General features: G+C 58.3%; 3 protein-coding genes across 3 annotated transcripts; all 3 read right to left on the bottom strand.

The window, feature by feature from the left end:
- Window positions 1-1,195: 1,195 nt before the first annotated feature.
- On the bottom strand, window positions 1,196-5,332 carry LOC113265174 (keratin, type I cytoskeletal 13). Its single transcript, XM_026512276.4, has 8 exons — window positions 4,826-5,332; window positions 3,674-3,756; window positions 3,330-3,486; window positions 2,997-3,158; window positions 2,779-2,904; window positions 2,469-2,689; window positions 1,782-1,807; window positions 1,196-1,427 (listed from the first exon to the last, which is right to left on the bottom strand). The coding sequence occupies exons 1-8, from the start codon at window positions 5,330-5,332 to the stop codon at window positions 1,354-1,356; spliced, it is 1,356 nt and encodes a 451-aa protein (XP_026368061.3). The 3' UTR covers window positions 1,196-1,353.
- A 7,319-nt stretch (window positions 5,333-12,651) lies between these two features.
- LOC113265451 (keratin, type I cytoskeletal 15) lies at window positions 12,652-17,013 on the bottom strand. Its single transcript, XM_026512856.4, is given in 9 exon segments — window positions 12,652-12,987; window positions 13,472-13,497; window positions 13,806-14,026; window positions 14,221-14,346; window positions 14,433-14,594; window positions 15,075-15,231; window positions 15,357-15,439; window positions 16,340-16,555; window positions 16,557-17,013. Coding segments are annotated over 9 exon segments (1,410 nt in total). The 5' UTR covers window positions 16,884-17,013; the 3' UTR covers window positions 12,652-12,895.
- A 4,737-nt stretch (window positions 17,014-21,750) lies between these two features.
- On the bottom strand, window positions 21,751-26,014 carry LOC113265452 (keratin, type I cytoskeletal 19). The gene is made up of 6 exons (XM_026512857.4): window positions 25,508-26,014; window positions 23,342-23,424; window positions 22,948-23,104; window positions 22,492-22,653; window positions 22,255-22,380; window positions 21,751-22,138 (listed from the first exon to the last, which is right to left on the bottom strand). Exons 1-6 carry the CDS (start codon window positions 25,946-25,948, stop codon window positions 21,884-21,886), a joined length of 1,224 nt encoding a protein of 407 aa, XP_026368642.1. The 5' UTR covers window positions 25,949-26,014; the 3' UTR covers window positions 21,751-21,883.
- Window positions 26,015-27,048: the final 1,034 nt, after the last annotated feature.

The following is a 27,048-nucleotide window of genomic DNA, read 5'->3' as shown; positions in this document are numbered from 1 at the left end:
GGGAGACCAGGAAGGCACAGATCTGGGAGAATGGGGGGTGCTCCTTCCGACAGGTAGATTTGGGGAGGTGATGGCCAGTGCTGTTGAGGGTGAGAGTCTGGCATGGAGGACAGGGGCTTCGCTGGAGTGTCATCGGAATGTATGGGTAATTGTGACCACGGACATGTCCCAGATGGGCCGAGGGTGAAAAGGAGAAAGAGAAGGGTGCCTGTGCCAGAACTCAGAGGACCAGACTCCATGTGAGGAGTGAGCCAAGCAAGAGGAGATTGTAAGTCTGAGCCGGGACACTGAGAGAGGCAGGGGGTGCAGGGGTGCAGAGGGGAGTTGGGAAGGACGGTCAGCTCAGATGGAGGCCACTCATTGAGTCATGTGGCTGATTCATTGAGTGGGTTGGAATGGCAGGACCTTGGGGTAGGCTATGGGGTCAGGGGCAACTGAAGGTCAGGATGTCCATCATCTTAAAAGGAAAGGCTCTGGGGGCGCCTGGGGGGCTCAGTCGGTTAAGCGTCTGCCTTTGGCTCAGGTCATGATCTCAGGGTCCTGGGATTGAGTCCCATGTGGGGCTCCCTGCTCAGCGGGGAGTCTGCTTCTCCCTCAGTCCCTTCCCCTGCTCCTGCTCTCTCTCTCTTCCTCACATAAATAATCTTAAAAAAAAGAAAAAAGAAAAGGAGGGGCTCTGCAGGGAGCAGGGAGGCAGCAGTGTGGGCCTGGGATAATTGTCCTGGCTCCCCTCCTTGAATCAGCCCTGCACTGGCTCCTCAAAGCCTTCCCCAGAGCCCTCTGTACCGCTTCCCGTATCTCCCCATCACCTGACGCTGCTAGAACCCCATTGCTGCCTTACCTACAAGGTGTTGGACTGGCTCACGTGTCCCCCAGTGTCTCCAGTTTGCCCCATTTGTTCATGTTTCCTGACCACCATCATTCATGAGCCACCCGTTCCCCCGTGTTCGTGCCCTGATGTTTGGCCCAGGAGCCTTGCGTCCTTCCCAGCTAGGAGCGTCCTGGGCCAGACCTTGTCAGGCGGAGCCACTTGGCCCAGGGGCACCCATGCACCCACCACCCCAAATCAGGACCTTGGCAGGTGCTACCCTAAGAAACCAGACCGGAGTCAAAAATACATTTGCAAAAAGGCAAGAAACTTTATTGAATCATCTTTTCTTTATAGTAGAGAAGCTAAGAAGTCAGAATAGCCAGGTAAGGGAGAAGAAGGAGCGCACGGGGAGAGAAGCTGGAGCCCCCGCCCTCAGGAAATCGAGGGGCCGGGAGCATCCCGCGGTCTCCCCGCCTCTCCTGCAGGGACGCATCGGCTCTCTCCTCTGGATGCTGAAGACAGAGGGAGAGGACGCCAGGGGTTTAAAGCTTGCGGGTGTCTGAAAGGCGGCGATTGGAAGACGAGGTAGAGGTGGTGACCGTGACGCTGGTGCTTCCTGAGAAATGGAGGGGGCAAGAGACACTCAAGCTGGAGAAGACCGACCTCGGCAGGTCAGGGTCCCCCAGGAGGGCCCCAAGCCCCCCTCCTGAGGGTCAGGCTGGAGGTTAGTTGATAGGGACTCATGTTACTGTCCCCAAAGTTGGCTCTCTCCAAAGTATCCCAGTGGCTCTATGGGGCAGACGCAGCTATTTTACAAAGAAAACAGACGAGCAAATGACCACGTCCACCAGAGCCCCCTCCCTCCCTCCTTCCCTCCCTACACTGGGGAGTCCGGCATGGCCCCTCTCCCAGCCCCCCAGGGCGGGGAACAGGAGCCGGACTCGCCCCTCCCCCCGGGGTGTTTCCTTACCTCCTGAGGAGGTTAAGCCAGGCATCCTGGGAGAGAGAAGAGAGGTCACGTGAGCAGAAGGCACCGGAGGACAGCTGCTCACCTGTCCTCGGATGGAGCAACTCAGATCATCCTTCAGAGCCCCTGAGTTGGGCGGTTTTTACCAACCCTGCCCCCAGCCCACGGGGGTGCAGCTGGGGCCCGCCAGGCCCGTCTGCTGTCTGTGAGACCTCAGGAGATACTGCTGGCCTCAATCCAGGACATTTGCCCGAAGTTTTGTCTTCCCTCTGGTCCATTTGGTACCACTCCCCCACCACCACCGCTCGCCCTGAGGCCACAAGGATGGCCTGGTCCCTGCAAATGGTCGGAAGGGAGTTAAATCACCACGTTTATAGCTTTGTTCAGTTGACCTGAACCCAAGGTAATATTTTTCCAATATGAGATGTTCTGTCCGTGGCCACTATTCCTGCCAATCTAATCCAAAGGTCCAAACCAGAAAGTTTAAAGGGACTGATCCTGCAGCCTGCTGAGGAAATGCCCCCACAGTCTGCTTCTAGAAAACAGGGAGCTCTGGTCCTGGATCTGCATCCAGTCTGTTTAAGTTCCGTGTGGACCTTGAGGACCTGATCCTTAAGGCCCTGCCTGCTCGGATGTCCAAAGGTCCTGTGGTCACTTTCCCGAGAGAGAGAGAGACTCGAGAGGCCCCACCTGGCGTCCTGGCCCTCCAGCAGGCTGCGGTAGGTGGCGATCTCCTGCTCCAGCCGCGTCTTGATGTCCAGCAGCGTCTTGTACTCCTGGTTCTGGCACTCCATCTCACTGCGCAGCTCGCTCAGCTGGGCCTCGATGCTGCTGATGAGCCCCTGGATCTGCTGTAGCTGCAGGGCGTAGCGGCACTCCGTGTCCGCCACCGTGCTCTCCAGCCCGGCTTTCTGGAGGGGCAACAAAGAAGCGATGAGGGGAGCCAGGCCAGGCAGAGGCCTGGAGGCCGTGGCCGCTGGGCAGAGGGCAGCAGGTGTACCATGCTGAGCTGGGACTGCAGCTCGATCTCCAGGCTCTGGAGCGTACGCCTGAGCTCCGTGATCTCGGTCTTGCTGGTCTGGATCAGGGCAGTGCTGGAGGACACCTCCTTGCTCAGCTCTGCGCTCTGCAATTGGAGCAGGAAGAAGGTGACGGAGGAGCCCAGACGTGGAAGGTCCCGGCAGCCCCCCGGCTCCACGGGGTCAGAAGGCCGGGCACCTTGCTGTTGAACCACTCCTCGGCATCCCTCCGGTTCTTCTCGGCCATGGCCTCGTACTGCTCCCTCATCTCGGCCAGCACGCGGGTCAGGTCAATGCCAGGGGTGGCGTCCATCTCCACGTTGACCTGGCCCACCACCTGGCTGCTGAACTCCTTCATCTCCTGCAGGGATGGAAGAGGAAGACGCGTGACGCTCCTCATCCCCCCCTCCCTGGCGCCAAGTGCTACCAGCATGCTCTGGGAAGCGCTGGCACGTGCAGGGTGGAGGGCTAAGTCCGCTGCTCCCCTTTCTCTTCGGAGGTGGTTCAGCCATGGCTGCCCCACCGGCCCCACCTCCTCGTGGTTCTTCTTCAGGTAGGCCAGCTCCTCGTTCAGGCTCTCGATCTGCATCTCCAGGTCGGTCTTGGCCAGGGTCAGCTCGTCCAGCACCCGGCGCAGCCCGTTGATGTCGGCCTCCACGCTCTGGCGCAGGGTCAGCTCGTTCTCATACCTAAAGGATTTTTTTTTAATTGGAAAAGCTACAGAGAAATGATATGAGACCCTCCCCGGCTTCTGCACTGGACTCTGCTACTTCTTCAAGACCTTCGCTCCTCGGATGTTCCGATTTCACTGTTCAGATGAGCATTTGTCTCAAATAAAAGACGGTTTGGAAAGGCCAGTGAGGACGATGAACTCACTTGAGCCTGAAGTCGTCCGCCGCCAGCCGGGCGTTGTCGATCTCCAGAATGACCCGGTTGTTGTCGATGGTGGCCGCCAGGATCTGCAAAATACAAAAGGTAACCACCGGAGGGTCCGCGAGCTTGGGGAGGAGGAAGAGAAAACGCGGGCTGGACTGTTGTCATCAGACATCAGGCTGCCTCAGCACTGTCCCTGTGAGCCAGGATAAGGCCCTGCTCTCTGGGACTCGGTGAAGTGAGGGGCGGAGCAGGTCCTTCCTCGAGGTCTGTCACTCTGGCTTTCTCTCTATGCCTGGTCGTGATGGGGAAGATCGGAATGTACATTTCAGGGGAATGGCCCTGCCCAGGACATCTTTGGTTACTCATGTCTCGGCAGCCTCAGACTAGCAACCTCTCTAGGTCGCTGTCGTGACAGCCTTCTCCTTAAGGTCGGGACGGGGTCGGCCTGGGTCCACACAGCTCATAGTAACCTCACTGGAGCTGGCCTCCTAGCTGAGCAGAAGGAAGAGCCAGTCAATAGTCCGACCCATTTGAATTTCTGAAACAGTTAACCTCCACCCCACACAGCTGGGTCCCAGCCCAGGCAGGTGGATTTCTGTTCCAACAAGCTGGGACCCCAGCGTGACAGACAGGCCTTGATGAAGGAATCTCAGCTCAGCTTAGCACGGCCTGAGCCTCTGTCTCCACCTCCCGCACCTCAGAGCCAGTTGAGCTTAACCGTTTAAATGGGGCCCCTACAAAACCAACTAGTATCCCCAGACCAGTGAATGAACGTGTATCCCTTTCTCTGCTGATTTTAGTCATTCTTAGTGGCTTTTAAAACGGCCATTGTTTCCAAACAGCTCCGTGGGTTGGAATTATAGGGACCAAGTCATTAATAGCATAACTGTTTGGGAAGCAGTAAAAATGTTGACGTGAGTAATAACAACAGTAAAAACGGATAATGGGAAAGAACACGTTTGGGGAGCAGTGGCCTAAGAAAGCTTATCAGGAGTAGAGACGCTTGGTAGTAAAAGACTAGAATTTTCCTCCGCCGGCGGGGTGAGGATTCCACCACGCTGCATCTTCTGGTCCTTTGGCACACCGTGTTCCCTGGCCTTTGCAGCTAGCTCTACCCCGCGGGAGAAAGCTCACCACCATCCCAGGGCTCACCTTGTCACGCAGCTCCTCAATGGTCTTGTAGTAGGCACTGTAGTCCCGCTCCGGGCTGCTGGGGCTCTGCTTCAGGTGCCAGTCCCGGATCTTCACCTCCAGCTCGGTGTTGGCCTCCTCCAGGGCACGCACCTTGTCCAGGTAGGAGGCCAGGCGGTCGTTGAGGTTTTGCATGGTGATCTTCTCGTTGCCGGAGAGGAGGCCGCCATCGCCACCGCCGAAGTCACCGAAGCCACCACCAAAACCCCCACCAAAGCCACCTCCAAAGCCACCTCCGAAACCACCTCCAAGGCCACCTCCAAAGCCACCTCCGAAACCACCCCCAAAACCACTACCAGCCCCTCCACCGAAGCCACAGCTCATGCCGCCCCCATAGCCCCCAGCGGATCCCCCGGAGACAAAGCGGGTTGAGCAGGCAGAGACATTGCGGCCTCCTCCCAGCTGGCAAGAGCCACCCCCGAAACCCCCTCCGTAGCTGGCGGAGGAGCTCTGCAGGCGACAGCTCATGGTGAGAGCACAAGCAGGATCAGGTGAGGACGGGAGCTGGGCTTGGCCGGGGCCGAAGACTGTGGCTCTTCCCCAGAGTGGGTGCCTTTTATGCTGCCCTCCGCAAGGTTGGACAATTGCCCCATCGTCCCTCCTCCCTTCCCCACCCTCTGACCGCTGCCAGCTGCACCTCTGTTTCCCACAAGCCCAGTTACCTCTGCTCTCCAAGGTGGGTTGTGCCTTTGGGGGTGGCTTTTTTTTTTTTTTTAATCCTTAACAAAAGGGATGATTCAGAAGGCACAGTGTTCTGCCTGAGACTACCCTTCTGACAGCTGAATTCAACTTCACCTCTGCACTTAGGAGCTCACTGCACGGGCTCTCAGCTCCACCTAGTACTAGAATGGGGATGGAGCTGCGAGGTGGCCCTGTGCTTTCCAAAGTCACCGCAGCCCTCGGCTCCCTTCTTTCTATCTCTAAAACTTCGAACTAGAATGTTCTGCCTCCTTGTTAGCATGTCACCTACTCCAATGCTCCCAGCGACTCTGATGACAAGCTTTGCTTGGTCCTGTAGAATCGACCACCTTGAAAGTGTTTAGGCTGGGGGACGGGGGAGCTCCAAGACCACCAGATAAAGTCACAGTGGCAAGGGATCTTAGGGAACATCTAATAGCTGGGGAAACTGAGGTACAGAATACAGCCACCCTGCACATCATAATAGCTCACACACTCACATCCCTCACCCTAGGGCACAGAGCTAAGTATACGCACTGTGTCATTCAATCCTTGCAGCAGCCCAACAAGGGAGGTCCTACTAGTCACCCCATTTTACATATGGGGAAACTGAGGCTTAAGGGTAGTCAGGACTGAAACCCAAGTGTGGTTCAGTCTGACAAAAGGCCCTTTTCTAGGTATATAATTCATAACGGTGAATTGTACAAACATTAGCATTCAGTTTATGCACACTTACCTATGTAGGAAGCTTCAAGCATGCGTTCGCCTGTGGACCCAGCACCCAGAACACTTCCAGCACTCCATAAGCTCCCTGTACCTTTTCCCAGTCAATTACCCACACCCTATGCCCCTAACGAGACCACGATTGCCATTTCTGTCTCCCTAGATTAATTCGGAGATCTCAGCTAGGGGCTCTTTTGCTCCCTAGAGAACACTTGACCATGTCTAGAGACATTTCGGTTGTCACAACGGGAATGCTTCTGGTACCTAGAGGGCAGACCAGGGGTGCTGCTGAATGCCCTGCCATGCACGGGACAGCCGCACAGCAAAGAACTCTCCAGCCCGAAAGGTCAACAGTGTGGGGGCTGAGAAGAGCTGGAGCAGCCCGACCCCTGCGTTCAATCCGACCCCCATACCAGCTGCCTTCCAGGCGCGGGCGGGTCCAGAAAGGAAGTCTTCTAATGCCTGGCAGGGCTCTTGCTAGCCCCCCACCCCACCCCGTCACTGGACATCTGGCTCAGCGTGTGAGCGTTTGACCAAGAGGCCACATTGGAGGATGTGACCCAGGGCCTGGGGCCAGGGTCTCTGCCGAGGAGCCGGGGACATAGCTAAAACTCCAGGACTGCTTAGTCACCCTGCCAGAGAAGGCCTCAGGCTGGAATGAAAGGGCCTAGAGGTGGCCTCTCAGAGCCCAAGGTAGAAGGAGAAGTTTCCAGGGCTAAGAATGAAGGACTCTGGACTCAGGCTCCAGCTCCCACTCACCAAGGGGGCCAAGGTTACCATGAATGGCTTCTCGGGGGCAGCCTCCTGGCCCACAGCAGCCAGGGGGTCTGGGCCAGGCTAAGGACTAGGGTGGGGTGACCCAGGCCTGAGGTTATCCAGAAAACCCCTTCGCTGATTCAGCAAGCCAGGAAAGAGGGCTCTGAGTCAGGGCTTTCCTGCCCTTCGTTTTCTGCGGGTAGGAGAGGAGGCCTGTGTTTCACGCCGCGGGTGTCAGCACCAGGGAGAGAACCAGGGCGTGCTTGGGGTCTCACGGGGAGGCCAGGGGTTCAGTCTGACCTCTGACCCTGCCCAGCCCTCCTGCCCCAAACTGATAGCTCAGCGCTCTTGCTCTCTCTCTCTCTCTGAAAAGCTGCGTGATTCAGCCCAAAGCAGGAGCTCTCAAGCTCTCTCTTCTCTCTCTCTCTCTCTGTCTCTCTCTCTCGGTAGAGGATCAAAACTGACAAAAAGGTGATTAAGAAACCTGCCAGGCCTGGAGTGACGATCCTCCCCCCAGGGCCGACAGCAGGTTGAGACCAACGCCTCTGCGAGGAACAATGGCACAGAGCCTCCAAGTCCCAGTAGTACAAACACAGGGTGGCCACGACATGCCTTCCCTCGCAGGGTCAGGGCACGGCCCCTCCCCTCCACTCCCCTCCCCTCCCTGAGCAGGTGCTTATGGGGCCTTAACACAGGAATGCCTTCCTCTGACCCATGGCGAACCCCAGGGCCCTCCTGGAGGAAGCTGGGCAGGGACCCATCCTGGGGCCCCAGTTTCACCTCTCCCGGCCCTGCTCCTGATGGGGCAGGACAGAATGCTGGGGCTCCGGCTTCCGTCTTTGCTTTCTTTTTTTTTTTTTTTTTTTTTAAGATTTTATTTATTTGACAGAGAGCGAGACAGCCAGCGAGAGAGGGAACACAAGCAGGGGGAGTGGGAGAGGAAGAAGCAGGCTCCCAGCGGAGGAGCCTGATGTGGGTCTCGATCCCAGGACCTTGGGATCACACCCTGAGCCAAAGGCAGATGCTTAATGACTGAGCCACCCAGGCACCCCCCATCTTTGCTTTCTGACAAAATCACACCAACTTCAGCAAGGGGAGGGAAAGCCTCATCTGTGAGCAGCCCCAGCAAACAAGGCTGGGCTTCACACGCTGTCCCCGAATCCGCACAACAACGGGAGCGGGGTTTTCTTGGCCCCGTTTCACAGCTGAGGTTCAGGGAGGCCGAGTTACTTGCCCAAGGTCACCACGAAGGCAAGACTCAGACCCCGACTCCGGCTCTCTCTACTCCAACGGACGGTGCCTTGGGCCCTCACTGTGAACTCAGTCTATGACCTCTGAGTGTTTCGTTCTGTAGTCATTAACGATAATAAAATAACACTAGCGAAGCTTTCTTGAACGCTGTGTTAAACGCTCTGCGTGTATAACTTCAAAAGAACCCTACTGTTTTGGTAACATCTCCTTGTCACCTGAGGACACTGAGGCCCAGAAAAGTCAAATTCCTTGCCCAAGATCCAAACCTCTGGCTCCAGGGTCTGAACCCTTCTCTACTGCCTGCTAAAGCCCTTCAGGCCAGCGTCAGCACCACCGCCCCCAAGCATGGGCATCCTCGGCTCCCCTCCATGCTCCCAGGCTCCCTGTCACTGCAGGCCCAGCGGGTAAAGGGTCCTGTTTCCCACAGGGGCTGGGCCTGGTGGGGAAGCCTGTCTGCTGTCTGTCCTGATGTGATCTCCAAAGCTCGGGGGCTTGCAAGGGTGCTCAATGCCGCATGTCAAAGCCAGAGTCGTCCAGGAATTTCTCATCCAATGTCCTCATTCACAAAGGGCGACAATGAGCCCCAGAAGGCCAGAGCCCAAGGCAGCGGGAAGCAAGGAGAAACGCATGGCTTTCCAGCTCTACCGCCGTCTTGCTGTGGGCCTTACGTGGACTGATTTCTAAGTTTCCTTCAGCAGTGCCTCCCTGGGTCTTGGATTCTCAAGGATTTGTCCAGAGTGGCCAGATTGTTCACCTGCACAGCTGAGGCCTAAATCCTGTCCCCCAGCTCCGAATTCAGGCATCCTCGCTTGGCTCTTGGCTCAGGCTCCTCTCTCCTTCTCTCTTTCCCTGGACCACATGGGGCCTGGAGCCCAGAATGGCTGACCCATCTCCCAGAGGGTTTTGAGGCTCCCCCACGGAGAAGGAGCCTTTCATGAAAAGCAGACCTTCCCCGGACAGTGGACCTGGGCTGTCTGGTCAGCCCCCCCTCGCCCGCAGACACACCTGCCTCACACAGCAGTACTCGGGGCCTTCTCCTGCCCAGTGGCAATGCCCCGAGTCCATACACGGCTACAGTCCCCAGCTTTCTAGAATGCTTTATACCACCCGGGCTTCCCAGAAACCCAGGGAGGTCAGCAAAGGCTTTGAATTAGGTGGAACTGAGTTTCAACCCTGTATCTGCCAGCAACTGGCTGTGTGACCTTGGGAAAGTTAACCTTTCAGTGGTTCGGTGGCCACCGCTGAAAACCAGGCATTAGATGAGTGAGCATTTGAGAAGCGCCTGACACGCAGGAAAACTTGCCAGACAGAAGGTTGCTAGGCCCTCCCTTTTACAAATGAGGAAGTTCAAGCTCATCCTTGGGTCATGACCTGTCCTGGGCCTCCATCCCGTGCCAGTTTGCTGTGCTTTCCTCTCTGGTCCCTGCAGCCAGCATGGTGCCCACCAGGACCAGACAAGTGACAGTTGGTGGCATGCCTGTCTTATTTCCCCAACCCGGTTTTACATTCCCTGAGGAAAAGGCCTTTGAGTCCCTCCAAATACTACTCCTGGCAGAGGGCAGCTGTCAAATGCCAGATAAGCAGTTTCGAGGATACTTTGTCTGCTGGCTTTGGGGGAGAGGGGATGGCGACCGGGAGTAGCATCCAATGGGGTCATCCCGGCTGCAAATCTCACGGGAGAAGCTGCCAGCTCCTGATTTCCCCCTATGCTGCCAGCTGCCCATGGAGGGACAGGTGGCCACCGGGAGCACACTCCCCCGAAACACTAGTGAATGGCCAGAGCCATGTCTAAGGCAGGAAAGAGCAAAGGAGAAGCAAGGTCATGCGTTAATTCAACAAATACTTAGGAAGCTCCCACTCTGAGGGCTCAGCGGTGCAAGGAGGAGACACGGCCCCTGCTGTCACCGATCTCAGAGGTCCCAGGATACAGATGAACCCATGAGAACCTTGAGTCTGGTGCAGCCAGACCCCCCAGTTTAAAGCCGAGGCCACTGAGATCGGAGAGAGACAGGGACCAGGCGAAGTCCTCAGGGAGATGGATAGGCATGCCCCGTGCCTGCTCTGGGAAGCCCAACCTCACCCGAGACTAGCCGAAGTCCCTCATCGCTGGCCCCAAAGCTAGCCTCTCTCTAGGGCACAAGGGAGGCTGCTGCCTGCTTCCCGGATTGGTTGGAAACCAAGCCCGACCTCAGCCCAGGGGCCGGCAGAAGGCGGGCCATCTCTGCCCAAAGCCTACTTAAAGGGCTCGGCCAGGAACAAGCTCTCCCTGGGTGTGAGCGTCTCAGGCCAGGGCCAGGCAGGAAACAGGATTTGGCAAGTGCAAGGACCTCTCTCGAACCCCAGAATCCCAGGAGAGCAGGAATGGGCACTCCGAGAAAACAGAAGCAGCTTTCTCTCTCCAGCCCAGGGTCTGGCCCTGAGAAAGGCCTGCTGCATGAGGGTGGGGGGGCCCACGTTGCCTCTCTGCACCTTTGCAGGGGCTATTTTGACAAACTATGGGCTGAGAAAACCCCCTGTGGGTTGCTTTGAAGCCCTGAGACTCCTCGACAGAGACCTGGAGGCCAGTGAAGCAGGAGCGGCAGTCGGGCCGTTGGGCCTGGGAGACTCGGGAAGGGGCCTGGCTGTCCTCAGGACGTCAGGGACGCGACAGCTAATGCTTTGGGCTTCAGCGTGAGCTTAAGCTACGACGTGAGAAACCAAGGTCAGACGTGAGAATAATCTTTCTGACGGTAATGGCTGTATGACATTTGAACAGGCTTCCCACAGGGGCTAAGAGAGGGGTTTCAGATTAACACGCCCTCTTAAGAAAGGTGTTGCCGGTTTCCATCACCTTCACGACATCAAGGGAAACGCAAGGGTCTGAAACCAGAGAGACCAGTCCCAGACCCAGGCTCACTGTTTCCCAGCTTGTGACTTCATTCAAGTTACTGAACTTCCCTGAGCCTCAGTTTCCTCTCTGAAAACTGGTGCTGTAGGCTGAGCCCACCTTGACAAGGCGCCTGGGGGAGTAAACGAGATGCCATCCACTGAACGCCCTGCCCAGAGCCCTGCATAGTGTAGACACTTCATAAATCCTGTTTCATTCCTCCAACCCCTGAAAAGTCTGGTCTCAAAGTATGTACTCAGGAGACACATTCTGGATTAAATCTCCCCCAGAAAAGACAGGTGCCACCCTCTCTCCAACCAGGATCGCTGGGCTAGGAGTTTCACCCAGCAAGACTCATGGAGGCCCTCTCGGAGGGCTTGATTCTGCCCCCTGCAAATGATCTGATTCTCAGGAGAACAGAGGCACCTCCAACCTCCTCTTCCCCTCAGGACTAAGAAACCGGTTTTCCCTCTTCCCCCGAATCCTCACCAGAGCCCAGCCCAGCCACAGCACCCAGAGTTCTCTGCTTCCTCATTCCTTGCCTTCTGTCTGGAGTTATGAATCCCAGTGGAACCAGCCTCAGACCAGAAGCAACAAATTAAGTGTGTGTGGATACTGCTGCTCTAGTGAGTCCAAGGGCAGAGACGCTGGGGATGGGGGAGAAGGAGCAGGGTTTGGACTGAGGAAGGCAATTGGGGTTGATGTTTCTTTGGACTTAAGCTTGGAGAAATCTTGGAGGGCTTCCTGGAGTTGGTGTCTTTCCCTCTGAGCACTTTAATTGCCTTATGGAAAGGAGATGGTGGCTTCAGGGGGTATGGGAATGGGTAAGGTCCCTCTTTGCAGGAGGCAGAGCTGTTACCTGGCTCAGCCACTCCGGAGGTCAGGTGTGCCTGACTGGGAAAAAGGGGAGATTCTAGGACACATGTGGGAGGGCCAGAAATAAGGAAGCCGGTCCTGGCAATGAGCTGTGAAGGGCCAGGGCCTGGGCTCCCGGAACAAGTGCTGGACTTTGAGTCATGCAGATGTAGGGCCCAGTCCCAGCCCCTGTTGTTCACTAGCCATTCATGAGGCCCCTGGTGAAGACATGCACCTCCCTGACTTCCTCATCTCTAAGATGGGAATCATAAATCCTGACCGCCCACAGTTGCATTAAACGAGACCCATGGGTGGGGTTGCCTAGCACGGTGCCAACCCACACGGTAGTGAGCCAATACAATCTATACAGTCAGTCGTTCGGTAAATAATTGCTCCGTGCGACAAGAACCGTGCTGGGCGCACCAAACGGCTCTGAGGAAAACCCCCCTCTCCTGCTTCCACGATCACTGGATGGAATCAGCCAGAACTGCAAGTCACCTGAGCAGCCTGAGTTGGTCGTAGGTGCCCTAGGCACCCCAAAGAATGAATTATGACCATGCAGGGAAGAGGCCACGGTAAGAAGAGATGTCAACCTGTGGGTCCTAAGCCCACAGAGGCCCCCAACCAGAAAAACTGACATACTACCAAGAGATATTTGCAAAAGGAAAAGCCATTCTTTATTGCATGGACAGACACGGTACAAACGAGCTTGTTACCCAACCCAGCGACATCTTGCCCGTCCCTGCTCAAAAGCAGATGGAGAGCTGGAGGGGAGGGGGAGCATGCCAAGCACCCAACAAGGGGAGGGGACTGGGGTTTGCTCTTCTGGCCCCTCTAGCCAGTGCTCCACTCAGCCTGGGGAGGGTGGAGGTGACGAGGGACGTCTCTCCGGCACCGGGCACTCAGACCTCTCTCTTGCGAGAAGAAACCACCTTCCCATCCACTGTCTCCTCGACGTTGATGCGAACTTTGCCGCCACTGCCTCCCAGCGAGGCTGTGGAAAGAAGGAGCAAGCTTTAGAGTGGGGGACCCTTGCTGTTCTTGCTCCCAAGGCAGTCAGGACCTTGGCTGAGCTCGGGGAGAACTGGACAGCACCCCTGAGAATGGCCGCTGGCCAGGAGGTCTGGCGTTGAATCACTCATCATAGAGGTGGGTGGTGGCAGTTACGTCCCGCAGCGAGCAAGAAAGTCAGGGATTTAACCACAGATGAGCAGGAAAGGATTGGGGGCTTCTTACCATTGGGTGCAGGAAGGTGGGGACTGGGGGAAGCTATACCCCGGCCAAAGCCTGCTCAACCTGGAAGGTTCTCAATAAATCTCCAGTAGAGTGGGGCTGAGGAAGAGGTATGGCCTGGAATGGGCATGTCCCCTCCCCACTGGCATGTTTGACGTCTTTCTCCTTCTACCCCATTCCAGGGGGAATAGTGGCTTCGATAGCTCCCCTTGCCACCCCCTGTGGGAAGAGTGAAGCCTTCTTACCTTCTCTGGTGCCAATGCCAGCCATCCTGAAAGAGAGGGGATACAGATATAAGAGAAGGGCACGAGCCCAGGTCTGCCTAAGGCAGGCCCCGGTGGCTGGCTAAGCAATCCTCTCCAGCGCCCCCCACCACCAGCCGCACATCTGACGTCTCTAGAGGCTGGGACATCCCGAGAGCCTGTCCAGACCTGCCACCCCTCAGCAGATAAGTTCTGATCTATAATAGCACGCCATCTGCTTCCTTGTGCTGTCCCACTGCTGTCCACGTAAGACGACTCTCCACCCCAACCCCAGCCGGCTGCTCCCTCATTCCTCCCCCTGCGCCCTCGCCCCTGCCTGGCGTCCTGGCCCTCCAGCAGGCTGCGGTAGGTGGCGATCTCCTGCTCCAGCCGCGACTTGATGTCCAGCAGTGTCTTGTACTCCTGGTTCTGGCACTCCATCTCACTGCGCAGCTCGCTCAGCTGGGCCTCCAGGCCGCTGATGAGCCCCTGGATCTGGGACAGCTGCGAGGCGTAGCGGCATTCCGTGTCCTCCAGCGAACCCTCCAGCCCGGCTTTCTGGAGGGCCAACAGATGGACAGACACCCCGTCAGGGCAGGAAGGAAGCTGCCGCGGGCGTGCGGACTGGCGTTGAATGGAGCGCAGAGAACCCCCTCGGATGGGGCTTGGGAAGCCAAGACTTAACCAGCCCTGGACGGTGGGAGCGGCCAGGCCGCCCTGGGGTGGGGGGGTGGGGGGCAGGGAACCCCTACCATGCTGAGCTGGGACTGCAGCTCGATCTCCAGCCCCTGCAGCGTGCGCCTCAGGTCTGTGATCTCCGTCTTGCTGGTCTGAATCATCTCTGTGTTGGAGGCCACCTCCTTGTTCAGCTCCTCTGTCTGTGGGTCCCACACAAGACAAGTGAGGCCCACAGGCATCCTGGGAGACCTGGGGAGCTGGGGCGGGGCCACGAGGTCAGGCCCACCTTGCTGAAGAACCAGGCCTCAGCGTCCCTCCGGTTCTTCTCGGCCATGGCCTCGTACTGCTCCCTCATCCCGGCCAGCACACGGGTCAGGTCCACGCCCGGTGCCGCGTCCATCTCCACGCTGACCTGGCCTGCCAGCTGGCTGCCGAACTCCTTCATCTCCTGCAGGGTGGTCAGGGCCCGTTAAGGGACAGAGGGCGGAAGGGAGAGCTGAGAGTCTGGGCTCCCACTGGCCCATCCTGGCTTCACCCGTAACTCACTACACACCCTTCGAGCTCCTTGTCCCCACCCCCATCCTCTGCTTCCCACTGAACGTGAAGAGGTGCCATCACATGGGCCCCTGGCTCAGAGGGCCTCTCTTCCTTGCTAGGTGCTACGGGAGGACCCCAAGACAGTAGGGCCCTTGTCTGAGCTCATGAAACAGATCAGGACAGCAGGTCACAGTGACCACCTGGTCTGGCTATGGATCTGAGAAGGAAAGGGGCCTGGGTCCCCAAAGGATAGTACCCCTTGCTCTCCATGGGGACCCCTGATTTGGTGGAGGGGAGCATATCTGAACCACTAAGCCCTTCAGCCAACTAGGAGGAGGAGCCAATGACCCCACTCTGCCTCCGGCCACCAGCAGCCCCTGCCGGCACCCACCTCCTCGTGGTTCTTCTTCAGGTAGGCCAGCTCCTCGTTCAGGCCTTCGATCTGCATCTCCAGGTCGGTCTTGGCCAGGGTCAGCTCGTCCAGCACCCGGCGCAGCCCGTTGATGTCAGCCTCCACGCTCTGGCGCAGGGCTAGCTCGTTCTCATACCTGGGAAGAGAAAGGGAGGCCAGAGTAAGGAAGGGCAAGAGGTCTGGGCTGTTGGAGCCGGAGGAGGGAGAAGAAGGCTGAGAAAAGGGGGGAATCCAGAAGGGGAGAAGGAGGCAGGAGCATACTTGAGTCTGAAGTCATCCGCTGCCAGCCGGGCGTTGTCGATCTCCAGGATGACACGGGAGTTGTCGATGGTGGCCGCCAGGATCTGCAGGAGACAGGGAGTCGGTGCCTAGAGCATTGTTCCGTCTTCCCTGCTGCTCTCCCCACCCTGCGCCCCAGGTCAGACCCCTGGCTGACAGTCTCCCCAGCAACAGAAGCCTGTAGGCTCCCCAGGGCAGAGTTCAGCGTTCCTGCAAGTGCCCACGACTTGCTCTGCCCCCAAGCCACCCTTCCTGCCTCCAGGGCATGGAAGACCAAGGAGCCCCGAGTGCCTGGACTCCCCTGTGGATATTGCCTGGCCAGGAGGGGTTGGGGTGGGATTCAGTGGGCTCTGACAACAGCCCTGTCAGGGGGAGTCCACCAGCCGGCCCTGGTCACTAGCCTCCTGCACACCTGGACACAGCCATGGACCCACAGAACATCCCACAGCCAGGAGCAACCTGGAGGGCAGGTCAGGAAGGCACACAGCTCAGGGAACTGGTGCAGGTGAGCTGAAAGGGTGAGCAAGTGGCTGGCAGAGTACATCATGGGTTGTATGTCTCCGAAGTCCCAGTACTGCTTTTGGCCCCAAAGATATCCTCAAAGGGTGAGGCCAGTGGTCCTGGCATTCAGGGCTCCTGGGGCGACACTTACCGTTCTTGTAAAGAAGCAAAACGGCACCTGGTGCAGGGCCCTGCAGGGCGTGTGTCACACCCGCACTGGGACAACCCTCCCCGCCCCCACTGGGATCCCCTGGGAGGCCCAGGATCTCCCACAATGCCAAGTTGAGCGGGTGTGTGCCGGCATCCACACCTGGAAAGCATTCCCTGCTCTCCAAGCTGCACACCAACAGTCGCCGCCCGGGCAGGGAACGCTTTCCTTGAAGCAGCAAGAGCACGGATGTCACAGACGCGTGCAGGCACCAGCCACCTGTTCCCGTCTCCCCGTCCGACACCCGAGGACTCACCTTGTCACGCAGCTCCTCAATGGTCTTGAAGTAGGGGCTATAGTCCCTCTCTGGGCTGCTGGGGCTCTGCCTCTGGTACCAGTCCCGGATCTTCACCTCCAGGTCGCCGTTGGCCTCCTCCAGGGCGCGCACCTTGTCCAGGTAGGAGGCCAGGCGGTCGTTGAGGTTTTGCATGGTGAGCTTCTCGTTGCCGGAGAGGAGGCCGCCATCGCCACCCGCCGTAGTCACCGTAGCCACCGCCAAAACCCCCACCAAAGCCACCACTGAGGCCACCTCCAAAGCCCCCTCCAAGGCCACCTCCAAAGCCCCCTCCGCCGAAACCACTCCCAGACCCTCCACCGAAGCCGCAGCTCATGCCTCCCCCATAGCCGCCTCCTGACCCCGAGGAGACGAACCTAGCAGAAGAAGCCGAAATACTGCGGCTTCCACCGCCCCCACAGAGACTCCCCCCACCAAAGCCGCCTCCCCCAACCCGGAGGGAACCCCCCCTGGTAGAGCCACCCCCAAAGGCGGAGGAAGAGGTCTGCAGAAACGTGGTACTCATGGCCGGGCAGCTGGCGAGTCCTCTGCTCGCACAGAGGCGCTGGGGGAGGTGCAGGCTGGGCTGAGCGCAGAGCACTGCCCGGTCACCCCCCAGCCTGGGGCTCCTTATATACCCCTCCGAGGGTGTTGTGGGACCGCGTCTCCTCCCCCAAAGGGAAGCCAACTCCTGTGTTCAAACACAACTGCCTGCACACCTCTGCGGGGCTAATGTGCAGTTTCTCTTTTCTTTCTGTCTTTTTTTTCAGTACAACAAAAGAGATGATTCAGAATGAATGGTGTTTTGCCCCAGGGCCATGGTTTTAACACTTGGAAGGCAGGTTCATCTCTGCACTCAGGGAGAACAGCAAGAGTAGCGGGAAGCAAACTCGGATCACTCCTCAGCTCCCAGGCCTCCGCCTGCAGGGTGGGAGCAGCTCCAGCCAGATCTGCTCTTTCCGGACCTCTCTGCGGCCACCAGCCCAGGACCCCCACACCAAGGCGGCCAGCTCCCCGCTCTCAGTTTGGGAGTCCACTCCCCACTCACAGACCCCACGTGTGAGCCTGCAAGGCCCAGGGAGAGCGGTGGCCTTGGGGGGATGGGTGGGCAGAGGCACAGGCTTGGGGCAGGAAAGGCCCATGGGGACAGGCTGAAGACAGGAGAGTGGGGTCATGAGTCAAGTTGCAGCTAAGGTGATCAGAGAAGCCTGCATCTGTCACTTGCCTGATGCTGCAGGACTCTCCTCCTGCAGCCTCTCCTCCCCTCCCCACCCAGCTCCCCCCAGCCCCATCGCACTGGCACTCTCCCAAAGGCCAGGAGGCTCGGGCTGACAAGCAACTGATGGATAATCCCGACACCTGCCAACTGCACATGTCACTGAACCTTTGCTTGCTCCTGGGACACGTTGGGGCAAACCTCAGCAGATAAGACTGGAGAACGGTCCAGAAAGCCCCTGCCTTCTCCAGAGAGAGGCATGTCCCTGCAGAGCAGGGCCAGATTAACTCCGTTTGTCCTGTCAAGCACTTTGGGGCCGGGGAGGGACCCGACCCAGAGGGCTCTACGTGCCTGAGTGTCGGGAGGGAGGATTCAGGGAGGCCTGACAGGCAGACTGGAAGACACCTCTTCTCAGAGCAGGACGCTGAGGCCAGAGAGGGGAGCCGAACACTCAGGAGAGCCCTTTTCTCAGCCGCCAGCGCAGGGGCCGGCTTTCAGGGATACGTGATACCTGTGGGCAGTACCACCTGGAGACACAGCCTGGCCTCTGGCCCAGCTCCGAGCTTCGGGAGAGCCAGGGGGTTGGGGAGGGAAGCAAGGCTGATCCGGAGAGTCAGGAGGACACCTGGTCCAGGGCTGAAGCGCAGTGAGGCAGATAGAGCTCCGCAGTCCCCCAGGCTCCAGTTCAAATCCTGGCTCCATCAATGACTACCTGTGAAGCCCTGGATGTGTTCCTGCGCGAGGGGCACTCTCAGCTTCCACGTGAGGCCGAGAGCCCCCAGCCTGCCTCCTCCCACCTCCCCATCTTCTAGGAAGCAGACAGTGGGGCCCAGGACTTGGGGTTCCCGTCCGAGCCGGGGCGGTGCGAGAAGGACGGCAGGCCTAGGTGGATTGAGGTGCCTGAGCCGGGTCTCTGAGCGCGGGGCGCAGACAGTGCGGTATTGTCTCATGGGTGAGAGGGTATTGTCTTTTCCTCCAAAAGAAAAATAATCAAACTCAGATCAGCCACAGCTCATTAAAGCCTCTGCAGACATCACGGCCCCAGCAATTAACAGGGGAACAATTACACGCCATCACCCCAGGCTGAGGGAGGGCTGGGCCCCAGCCAGCCCCTCTTCTGCCCCCTGACTCCCCTCCAGCACCCCTCCAGAGGTGGCTTTCGTACACTATCAGGCCCCTGCTGGCGTGGCAGCTGCCCCAGTCACAAATCCCTGTTTCCAGTGCAAACAGCTCCTGTGAGCTCAAGGTCTGGGCCACTTGGTGCCGCTCATTAGCACCAGGTGGGGAGGCTGGGCAAAGGTGGGGCCCAGGTCTGTTTGGCTCCGGCCCAGGCTGCAGCCCAGGGCCCTGCCCCAGGCAGCACGCCCATGACGCTGTGCCAGTTTCTGTCCTTTGCCCACTGCAGAGACGCCATCCCCGGGGCCTTTCTGTCCTTGGGATGGGATGTGCGGCCCAGGGGAAAAGCCTGGGCTGGACTCCACCTCTGGGTGTGACTCTACCTCTCCGAGCCAGGCTCCCGACTTAACATTGGGCCATTTTGCCACTTACAGGAGGCGCTTAGGGTAGTCGGAATCACAGGAGTTACTGTTTAACAGATTTAGAGCTTCGGTCTTACAAGATGGACACAGTCCCGAGCATGCATGGTGATGCTGGTGGCCCCGTAATGTGAACGGAGTTAAGGCCACAGAACTGTCCACTTAAACACAGCTAAGATGGTAAATTACGTGTGTCTTTCACCAGAATGCACTAAAAGAAAAAAAATGGAGCCGTTAACACTGAGTCCTGCTACAGGGCCCAGTGAGCATCGGATGACACATGGAGGGGTGGTCTCCCTAGATCCGCCCTCCCCTCCCCACTCCCCAGGGAGATGATGGGGACAGAGAGAGCACAAGTCCTAGGGCCCGGATAATTCCTCCTCTCTTAGGTATGTGGCTCTCTGAGTAATCCAGCCGCCTCTCTCAGCCTCAGTCTACCAACCCAGAAAATGGAAATAACCCCTGCCCAGCCTGCCGCACGGGGATGGAGCTATGCCTATGACTGACAGGAAAGGCTCTGCAAACTGAAGTGGTCACAAGGACCAGGAGGGAGGGAAAGACCCACCCCCTGAATTCCCTCCCCTTCTCTCTCCTTCCCTCCCTCTCCCTTTCCTCCATCCCAGCCTCTGTCAACACAGCACCCCTGGTTTCAGCTCGCAGACTGAGACAGGAAAGTGTCCCTGCGCTTGCCTCTCCCGCCACACACAAACACACAAAGGAAGGCTTCATTCCTGACACCCAGACCTAGGACCCAGTCACCTGCCCCACCTGTGTGGGCCCAGACCCCGCCCCACGGCCACATTCCTGGGGCCTCTGGGGCATAGGGGAGGGTTTCAGCTGTGACAACAGAGGCTTTCATGAACAGGAGACAAAAATCTCTGGGCAGTCCCAGGCTGGGGGTGAGCCAGGCCTCTAAAATTAAGAGGGAGAGTGGGGCTGTGGGTGCTGGAGGCCACAGCAGAATAGCTAGGGAGGTGGCAGAAGGGGCTCCGGGCCCAGGGCGAGAAGGCAGAGCTGGGTTCTGGGGTCCCCAGTTCTGTGACCCAAAGCAAGTGAAGGAAGATCTCTAAGACCCACGGGAAAGTGGCAGAAAGGACACCTACTCAGGATGCCTAGTGCAGGGGACGAATGGGTCACAGCCTCCTCACGCACAGCGCCGGGCACTCACAGAGCCAAGCGCTCCCCTCCAGGAGACCTCCTGGGGACATGGGGTGGAGGGTTCCTCACTGCCGCGCCCCCCCCCCCGCCCCCATCACAGGATTGGGCAGACTCATGGGACCTAACCAACCCACTCAGCCTGAACCTCTCGGCCAAGGGGAAGTGGAACTACTTATTTACCTTTAATTGGCCTCAGTTCTTGGCAGCCGTCCTGGAAACCACAGGGGCAAGACCATACCCACACAAGGGCAGAGTTAGACCGGGAAGCTGGGACTCAAGTTCATTTGCTGGCCTGGGACCAGCCTCAGGCAAGCCAGGTCGGGGGTCTGTACGGGAGGTCCGGGTCACCGCTGGGTCCCATTCCAGGCTCTGGGCCCAGGTATGAGCTGGTGGGCGTAAGGGGCTTATGTGGGGCTGCCCAGGGATGGACGAATGTGTTAGTGCATGCACGCACGCTGATACACACCGACAGGTACACCCTCTTCGGCCCTCCTAGTGGGATGCCTGCCCCCATTACTCAGGCTCTGACCCCCAAAGCCCCAGGCTCTCTTTCAGTTAGATGGAGCAATGTATCAAAAGGAACTGCCCCAGGGGATCCCAGTCCTAGACCCTCACACGGAGCAAGACTGGTAGGTACTGAGCACCTGGCACAAGAAGTACCAATCCCAGGAGACTGGGCTCCGGGGTGGCACCACGGGCTCATAATCAGGAAACCTGGTTTCTGGTCCTGGCTCTGCCATGAAGTCACTGTGTGACCTCGAACAAGTTACTTAACCTCTCTGAACCTGTTTCTTGCTCTCGAAGATGCTACTCATACTACCTTTTAGGGTTGTTTGATCAAATGGTACATACTAAGTGCTCAATTAAACATTCATTTCAGACACACTAATACAACCCTTTAGGGACTAAAATGGAAAGAAAACTAAATCTGAAAAAAAAAACCACAGTTCAAATCCCAGCTTTGCCACATGAGAAGAGTTACGTATACAACCAACCACTTCACCTCTCTGACCCACAGTAAAAAGGGAGCGATGCGGGGCGCCTCCGTGGCTCAGTCTGTTCAGCTTCCGACTCTTGGTTTCGGCTCAGGTCATGCTCTCCTGGGTCCTGGGATCTGGCCCTGCGTTGGGCTCCGCGCTCAGCAGGGAGTCTGCTTGGGGACTCTCTCCCTCTGCCCCTCCCCCCCCACTCACACGGGCTTGCTCTCATGCATGCTCGCTCGCTCGCTCTCAAATAAATAAATAAATCTTTAAAAAAAAAAGCGGGGGGGGGGGGGACAATGCTTGTTTCACAAGATTGTTTTCAGGAACAGGTGAGATAAACGAAGAGTCCTGCAAACAGGAATTACCCTACCAGCAGGAGTTGGTGGGCACCTCCCTCCCCACTCCTGGGACAGGGTGCACTCCGATCCAGATAAAACCGAAACAGGACCAAGAAGTTCTGGCCCATCTCTACGAGCCGAAAAAACAAACCCAACATCCTTCTTCGAGCCATAAAACTTTATTGGCAGGTCAGGGGTAAGAGCCAGGGGTAGGGTCCCTCTCCTCCCAAATCCTCCCCTCCCTACCCAAGGGATCCCCTCTGCAGGAGGGCAGGAAGCCCAGGAGGCTGGCGGACTCAGAGAGCCTTGGGGGTGGGCAGGTTGTTGTAGTGGGCATCCTGGTCCTCCAGCAGGCTGCGGTAGGTGGCGATCTCCTGCTCCAGCCGCGACTTGATGTCCATGAGCTGCTGGTACTCCTGGTTCTGCCGCTCGGTGTCCGCACGCACATCGCTCAGCTGGGCTTCCATGCTGCTGATCAGAGCCTGGATCTGGGCCAGCTGGGCTCCAAAGCGGGCCTCTGTTTCCGCCAAAGTGCCTTCCAGGGCGGCTTTCTGAGGGCAGGGAGAGGGAGAGAGACTCAGCGGAGACTGGTTCCCAGAGAGGGCACGGGCACAGCCACGACCCAGGCTGCGCCAGGCTGCATCCCACAGGGCAGGGGGGTACAGACCATGCTTAGCTGAGACTGCAGCTCGATCTCCAGACTCTGGAGGGTGCGCCGCAGGTCAGTGACCTCCGACTTGCTCATCTGCAGCTGCTCCGTGTGGCCGGCCACCTCTCGATTCAGCTCCTCAGTCTGCAAGAGAGGAGGCAGAAGGACTAAGCATTGCAGCAGCCCTCTGCCAGACAGCATGAAGCCCTCTCTCCCTGCCGCCTCTCCAAAGGACACCTGCTATCCCCTGCGTACCCGGCTGGTGAACCAGGCTTCGGCATCCTTTCGGTTCTTCTCAGCCATGACCTCATATTGGCTTCTCATGTCACTCAGGATCTTGGCAAGGTCGATGCCCGGAGCGGAATCCACCTCCACACTGACCTGGCCACCCACCTGGCCCCTCAGGGCACTGATTTCCTGGAAAGACACAGCAGAGAAGGGCGTGTCAGAGCCCAGAGCCTGCTGGGCCTGGGCCAGGTCACTCCCCCATCCCCCAGACGGAAAGGGGCTGGTTCAGGTGCAGACCTTGGAGCCAGCACCAAGAGCCAGACTAGCACCTTCCACTGCTGGGATAGGAGCCCTGCTCCACAGCCCGGGCCACACCGAGGGTGCCGCAAGTGTGGTCATCCTCAAAAGGATACAGGATAAAAAAGTGTCCTCCGCCCTGGGAAGTTGGGGTCGGATGGACAGAAGGCCCAGCCTGAAACCCACCTCCTCGTGGTTCTTCTTCAGGTAGGCCAGCTCCTCCTTGAGGCCTTCGATCTGCATCTCCAGGTCGGTCCTGGCCAGGGTCAGCTCGTCCAGCACCCGGCGCAGCCCGTTGATGTCGGCCTCCACGCTCATGCGCAAGGCCTGCTCCGTCTCAAACCTTTCAGAGGAAACAGGTGTAGTCAGGCCAGCATTTCCTCTGAACCTCTGAAGACTTCCCCCATCTCCCCCAGGGTTCAGGAGTCCATGGTGGGGGCGGGGGGGGGGCTTGAGGCCAACTGGGGTGAGTGAGGACAGAGTCTAGTCCCCCCACGGCACTGAGCCCCCAAAGGGTCTGGGATTGCCCCTCCTTCCCTGCCCTGGCTTCTGCGGCTCTCCAAGGCAAACACATACTCACTTGGTTCGGAAGTCATCCGCAGCCAGACGGGCATTGTCAATCTGCAGGACAATCTTGGAGTTCTCGATGGTGGCACCAAGAATCTGGAAGATAAGAGGCAGGAAGTTGGCACCAGCTTAGTATATGGCACTGCCCACCCCTTTCTTCCTAGAAGAGCGAGGAGAGCCAGTGAGTATGCCTCTACCCCCTAGAGACCAAAGCCCCAGCCATGTCTCAGCTGTCCAGTGGCCGGCTCTCTGGGAGGTCTTGGAATCAGTCCATGCCCAGGAGCTGGAGCAGGAGAAACCATCGTCAGGGACGCTGAGCCAGGGGGTAGGGGATGGGGGTGGGAGGGCCGGGAGGTAAGACTGGGAGGAAAGTGTCTGAGGCCTGTCCCCAAGGAAACTCTAAATGGTCTTAAGGGAGGCAGACTCTAGTGATTTGCAAACCAAACAAAGTGTTGGGGTACTTTTGTCCGTAGCCCCATTCAAAGCACATTCTGCCTCAGGAAAGGGAATTCCCATTTGTTGAACATCAGTTATGTGGCAAGCACTGTGCACCCCATCGTTCATGCCAGGTCAGTGGGTATGCCTATGTCATAGAGGCGGGAAATGAAGCTCAGGATTTCTTGTCCACGTTCGCTCCCATCTGAGGTCCCTCTGCTGTGATGGCCATGTTCCCACCATTGATTAAGGTACTTGGGTTCATGTTTTCAAAGAGCAAGTCATGACTCACTAGTCATTGTACTCAGAGATCATTTGCAGAGTTTTTTAATGAACCTGAACAGAATATAAAATATGGGAAGAGATCACCCACAGTACGATTAAGAATTGTTTCAAGGAAGTTTTGCTGGGGCGCCTGGGTGGCTCAGCTGGTTGAACAGCTGACTCTTGATTTTTTGCTCAGGTCACAATCTCAGGGTCCTGGGATGGAGCCCCGCATAGGGCTTCACACGGCGGGGGGGTCTGCTTGAGGATTCTCTCTCTCCCTCTCCCTCTGTCCCTTCCACCACCCTGCTCTCTCTCTCTCTCTCTCTCTCAAATAAATAAATAAATCTTAAAATAAGTAAATAAAGTTTTGCTTCCGTTTTGGGTGTGTGTATGACAGAAAGAAAATGGGTGAAGGTACATGGTATAATGTATTTCTGATGGTTAAGTTACAATTTTTGAAGTGTGTAAGCAGTATCCTACTTTGTTTCCAACTCCAGCTGTCCCTCCTTGTCCACGGTCTGGTCTATCTGCTCTATGCCCCTGGCACCCAGCACCACGCCGGCCACATGGCAGGCACTGGGCAACATTGTGCGGAGCTGCGAGCTTGGAGCCCCAGCATGCGGGATCATTAAATATCCCACTGGCTTCTGATACATTTCTGGGGACAGAGCTCCCAGCTTTTCCCTGAAGGTGGAGACCAAGCCCCACCCTGCATACCCTTAGGGGCTCCCTGTTAGACCTGTGCCTCCAGCACCCCCAACCCCAGGACTCTCCACCCACAAAAAACTATTGCTGAAAAGGATGGGGGGGAGGGGGCTCTGCTTGTACGTGTGTCTGGCCTTTACCAGGTCCTTAGGCTATTAGCATTTGTCCCCTCCCATTCTTCCTAGAAGTTCCTAAGTACGTGTGCCCGCGCCCCCACCCCCGCGGGGCAGGGCAGGAGGGGTTTCAGCCTGAGCACGATGGAAACCAGACCTGCCCCACCAGAGAAAAGAATGCCGAGGGGCCCATGCCGGGGGCAGCAGAGGGTAGGTTTGGCCCGGGTGGACTGCATTCCTCTCCGGCCAAATTCTTCCTTGTCCCTGCTGCGACTGCAGCCCGGGCCAAGGCCTCTGGGCAGCCCCTAGCCTTGTCCCATCATCTCCTCCCACTCCTTCGGACCCTCTCTCCCAGGCCTCCCCACCCACCAGCCCCCCCACCACGCCGCCTCTGCACACCCCACCCACCCCACTAACCCGCCCCCTTCCCGGACACCCGGACATCCACTTCCTGCCCATTGTCCTGCCCCTCCTCACCTGCCCCCTGCTCTCTGCCCCACCCTGCGGCCCTCCCACGTCCTAACGGGCTAGCTCCCGGGCTAGCTCCCGCCCCGCCGGGTGGTGGCTCCAGTGCCTGCCGTCGCTCCTCGGGCCTCGCCCGGCCCGCGGGGCTGGGTTTGCGCGGCAGGTGCACCTCCCGCAGCTGGGCCGCCGCCCACCTTGTCCCGCAGGTCCTCGATGGTCTTGAAGTAGTGGCTGTAGTCGCGGGCGGGCCCGGGCCCCTGCTTCTGGTACCAGTCACGGATCTTCGCCTCCAGGTCGCCGTTGGCCTCCTCCAGGGCGCGCACCTTGTCCAGGTAGGAGGCCAGGCGGTCGTTGAGGTTTTGCATGGTGAGCTTCTCATTGCCCCCCAGCAGCCCGTCGGACCGGGCCAGGCCGCCCGCAAGGCTGCTGCCGAAGCCCCCGCCGTAGCCCCCGCCGTAGCCCCCGGAGGACGAGGACACGAAGCGGGCGGAGGACACAGACACGCCGCGGCCGCCCGACCCCCCGTGGATGCTGGGCGCGCGGAAGGCACCTCCCGCCCCGAGGCGCAGGGAGCCGCCGCCCAGACCCCCGAAGGACGAGGTGGCGGACGACTGGCGATAGCTGTAGGAAGTCATAGCGAAGGAGGACTCGGGCGACACCGGTCAGAGGAGCAGCGGACGGCGAGAGGAGTGGCGAGGGCCTCACCTGCCGCCTTTTATGTCCGGGGCGGGCGGGAGAGGGAGGGAGAGGTGGGAGGGAGTCGGGGCGGATATCTGAGCCCCGAGGAATTTGCAGGCTCCTGGGTGCAAATACGGGCACCCTCCCCATTGGTCGGTTCCCGGTGGCTCTACCCCCAGCTCTTCCTGCGGCCCTGCCCCTGCGGAGAACTGCCCCGCCCCAGCCCACTCCAGAGCCCCGAGCCCGGAGCCCTGAGCCCCGACTGCACACTCCTCACCTCCTAGCACACTCATTCCTTTCTTCACCCGCATCACACACGGAGACACCCTCATTCACATTCTGACCCTCCCCCGTGAAGCCCTTAACATTAACCAAGGCTTGAAACCCCCCAGGAATTAAGTCCCCCTGAAAGTAGACTCCTACACCCCGTCCTCCCTTCAACCCCCCATCACTCAGAGACCCCCTCAGGAATTATGTTCTGAAGCCCCTTCCTGGGGATCCGAGTTAAACACTTTCCTCCAGCACATTCAGGAAATTCCTACCCCCGACTTGGAATTACAGGCTCTCAGAGCCTGCCCCTTGGGGATCACCCACACCCTGACTTCCTCTCAGTCCCCCAGAGGAGGGTGCTCTGGCGGCTGGCCTCCTGAGACAAAGCTGCCCCGCCCTGCTGGAGCCCTGCAAAGCCCTGGGGTGACCATGGGCTCCTGAAAACTGCTGCAGGAAGTTTCTGCAGGCTTCTGTGGCTGGACTATGAAGAACTTCTTGGCAACCCTAAGCTCAAGCCTGACCCCACCCACCTGGGGCAGGCCCCCACTGGGGGCCTCTCACCCCTCCAGGACCACCCCAACCTCCAGCCCCAAAATCATGCATTCACTCAACACAGATTTACTGAAATCGTGATCTGAGCCTAAAGGAGGCAAATAACTTGCCCATGAGACATTTAGCACCTGCCACCCAGAGACGAAAATGAGACGGGTTCCCTCCCTCCTTGTGAGCACCTGGAAGGAGGGTGTCAGGCTGAATCCTGGAGCCTGGCAGGGTCCTGTCCTAGTAC

Source organism: Ursus arctos, unplaced genomic scaffold (genome assembly GCF_023065955.2).
Source record: "Ursus arctos isolate Adak ecotype North America unplaced genomic scaffold, UrsArc2.0 scaffold_24, whole genome shotgun sequence".
NCBI classification, from domain to species: Eukaryota; Metazoa; Chordata; class Mammalia; order Carnivora; family Ursidae; genus Ursus; species Ursus arctos.
The sequence above is the reverse complement of the archived record's forward strand: the minus strand, read 5'-3'. Positions and strand labels throughout refer to the sequence as shown.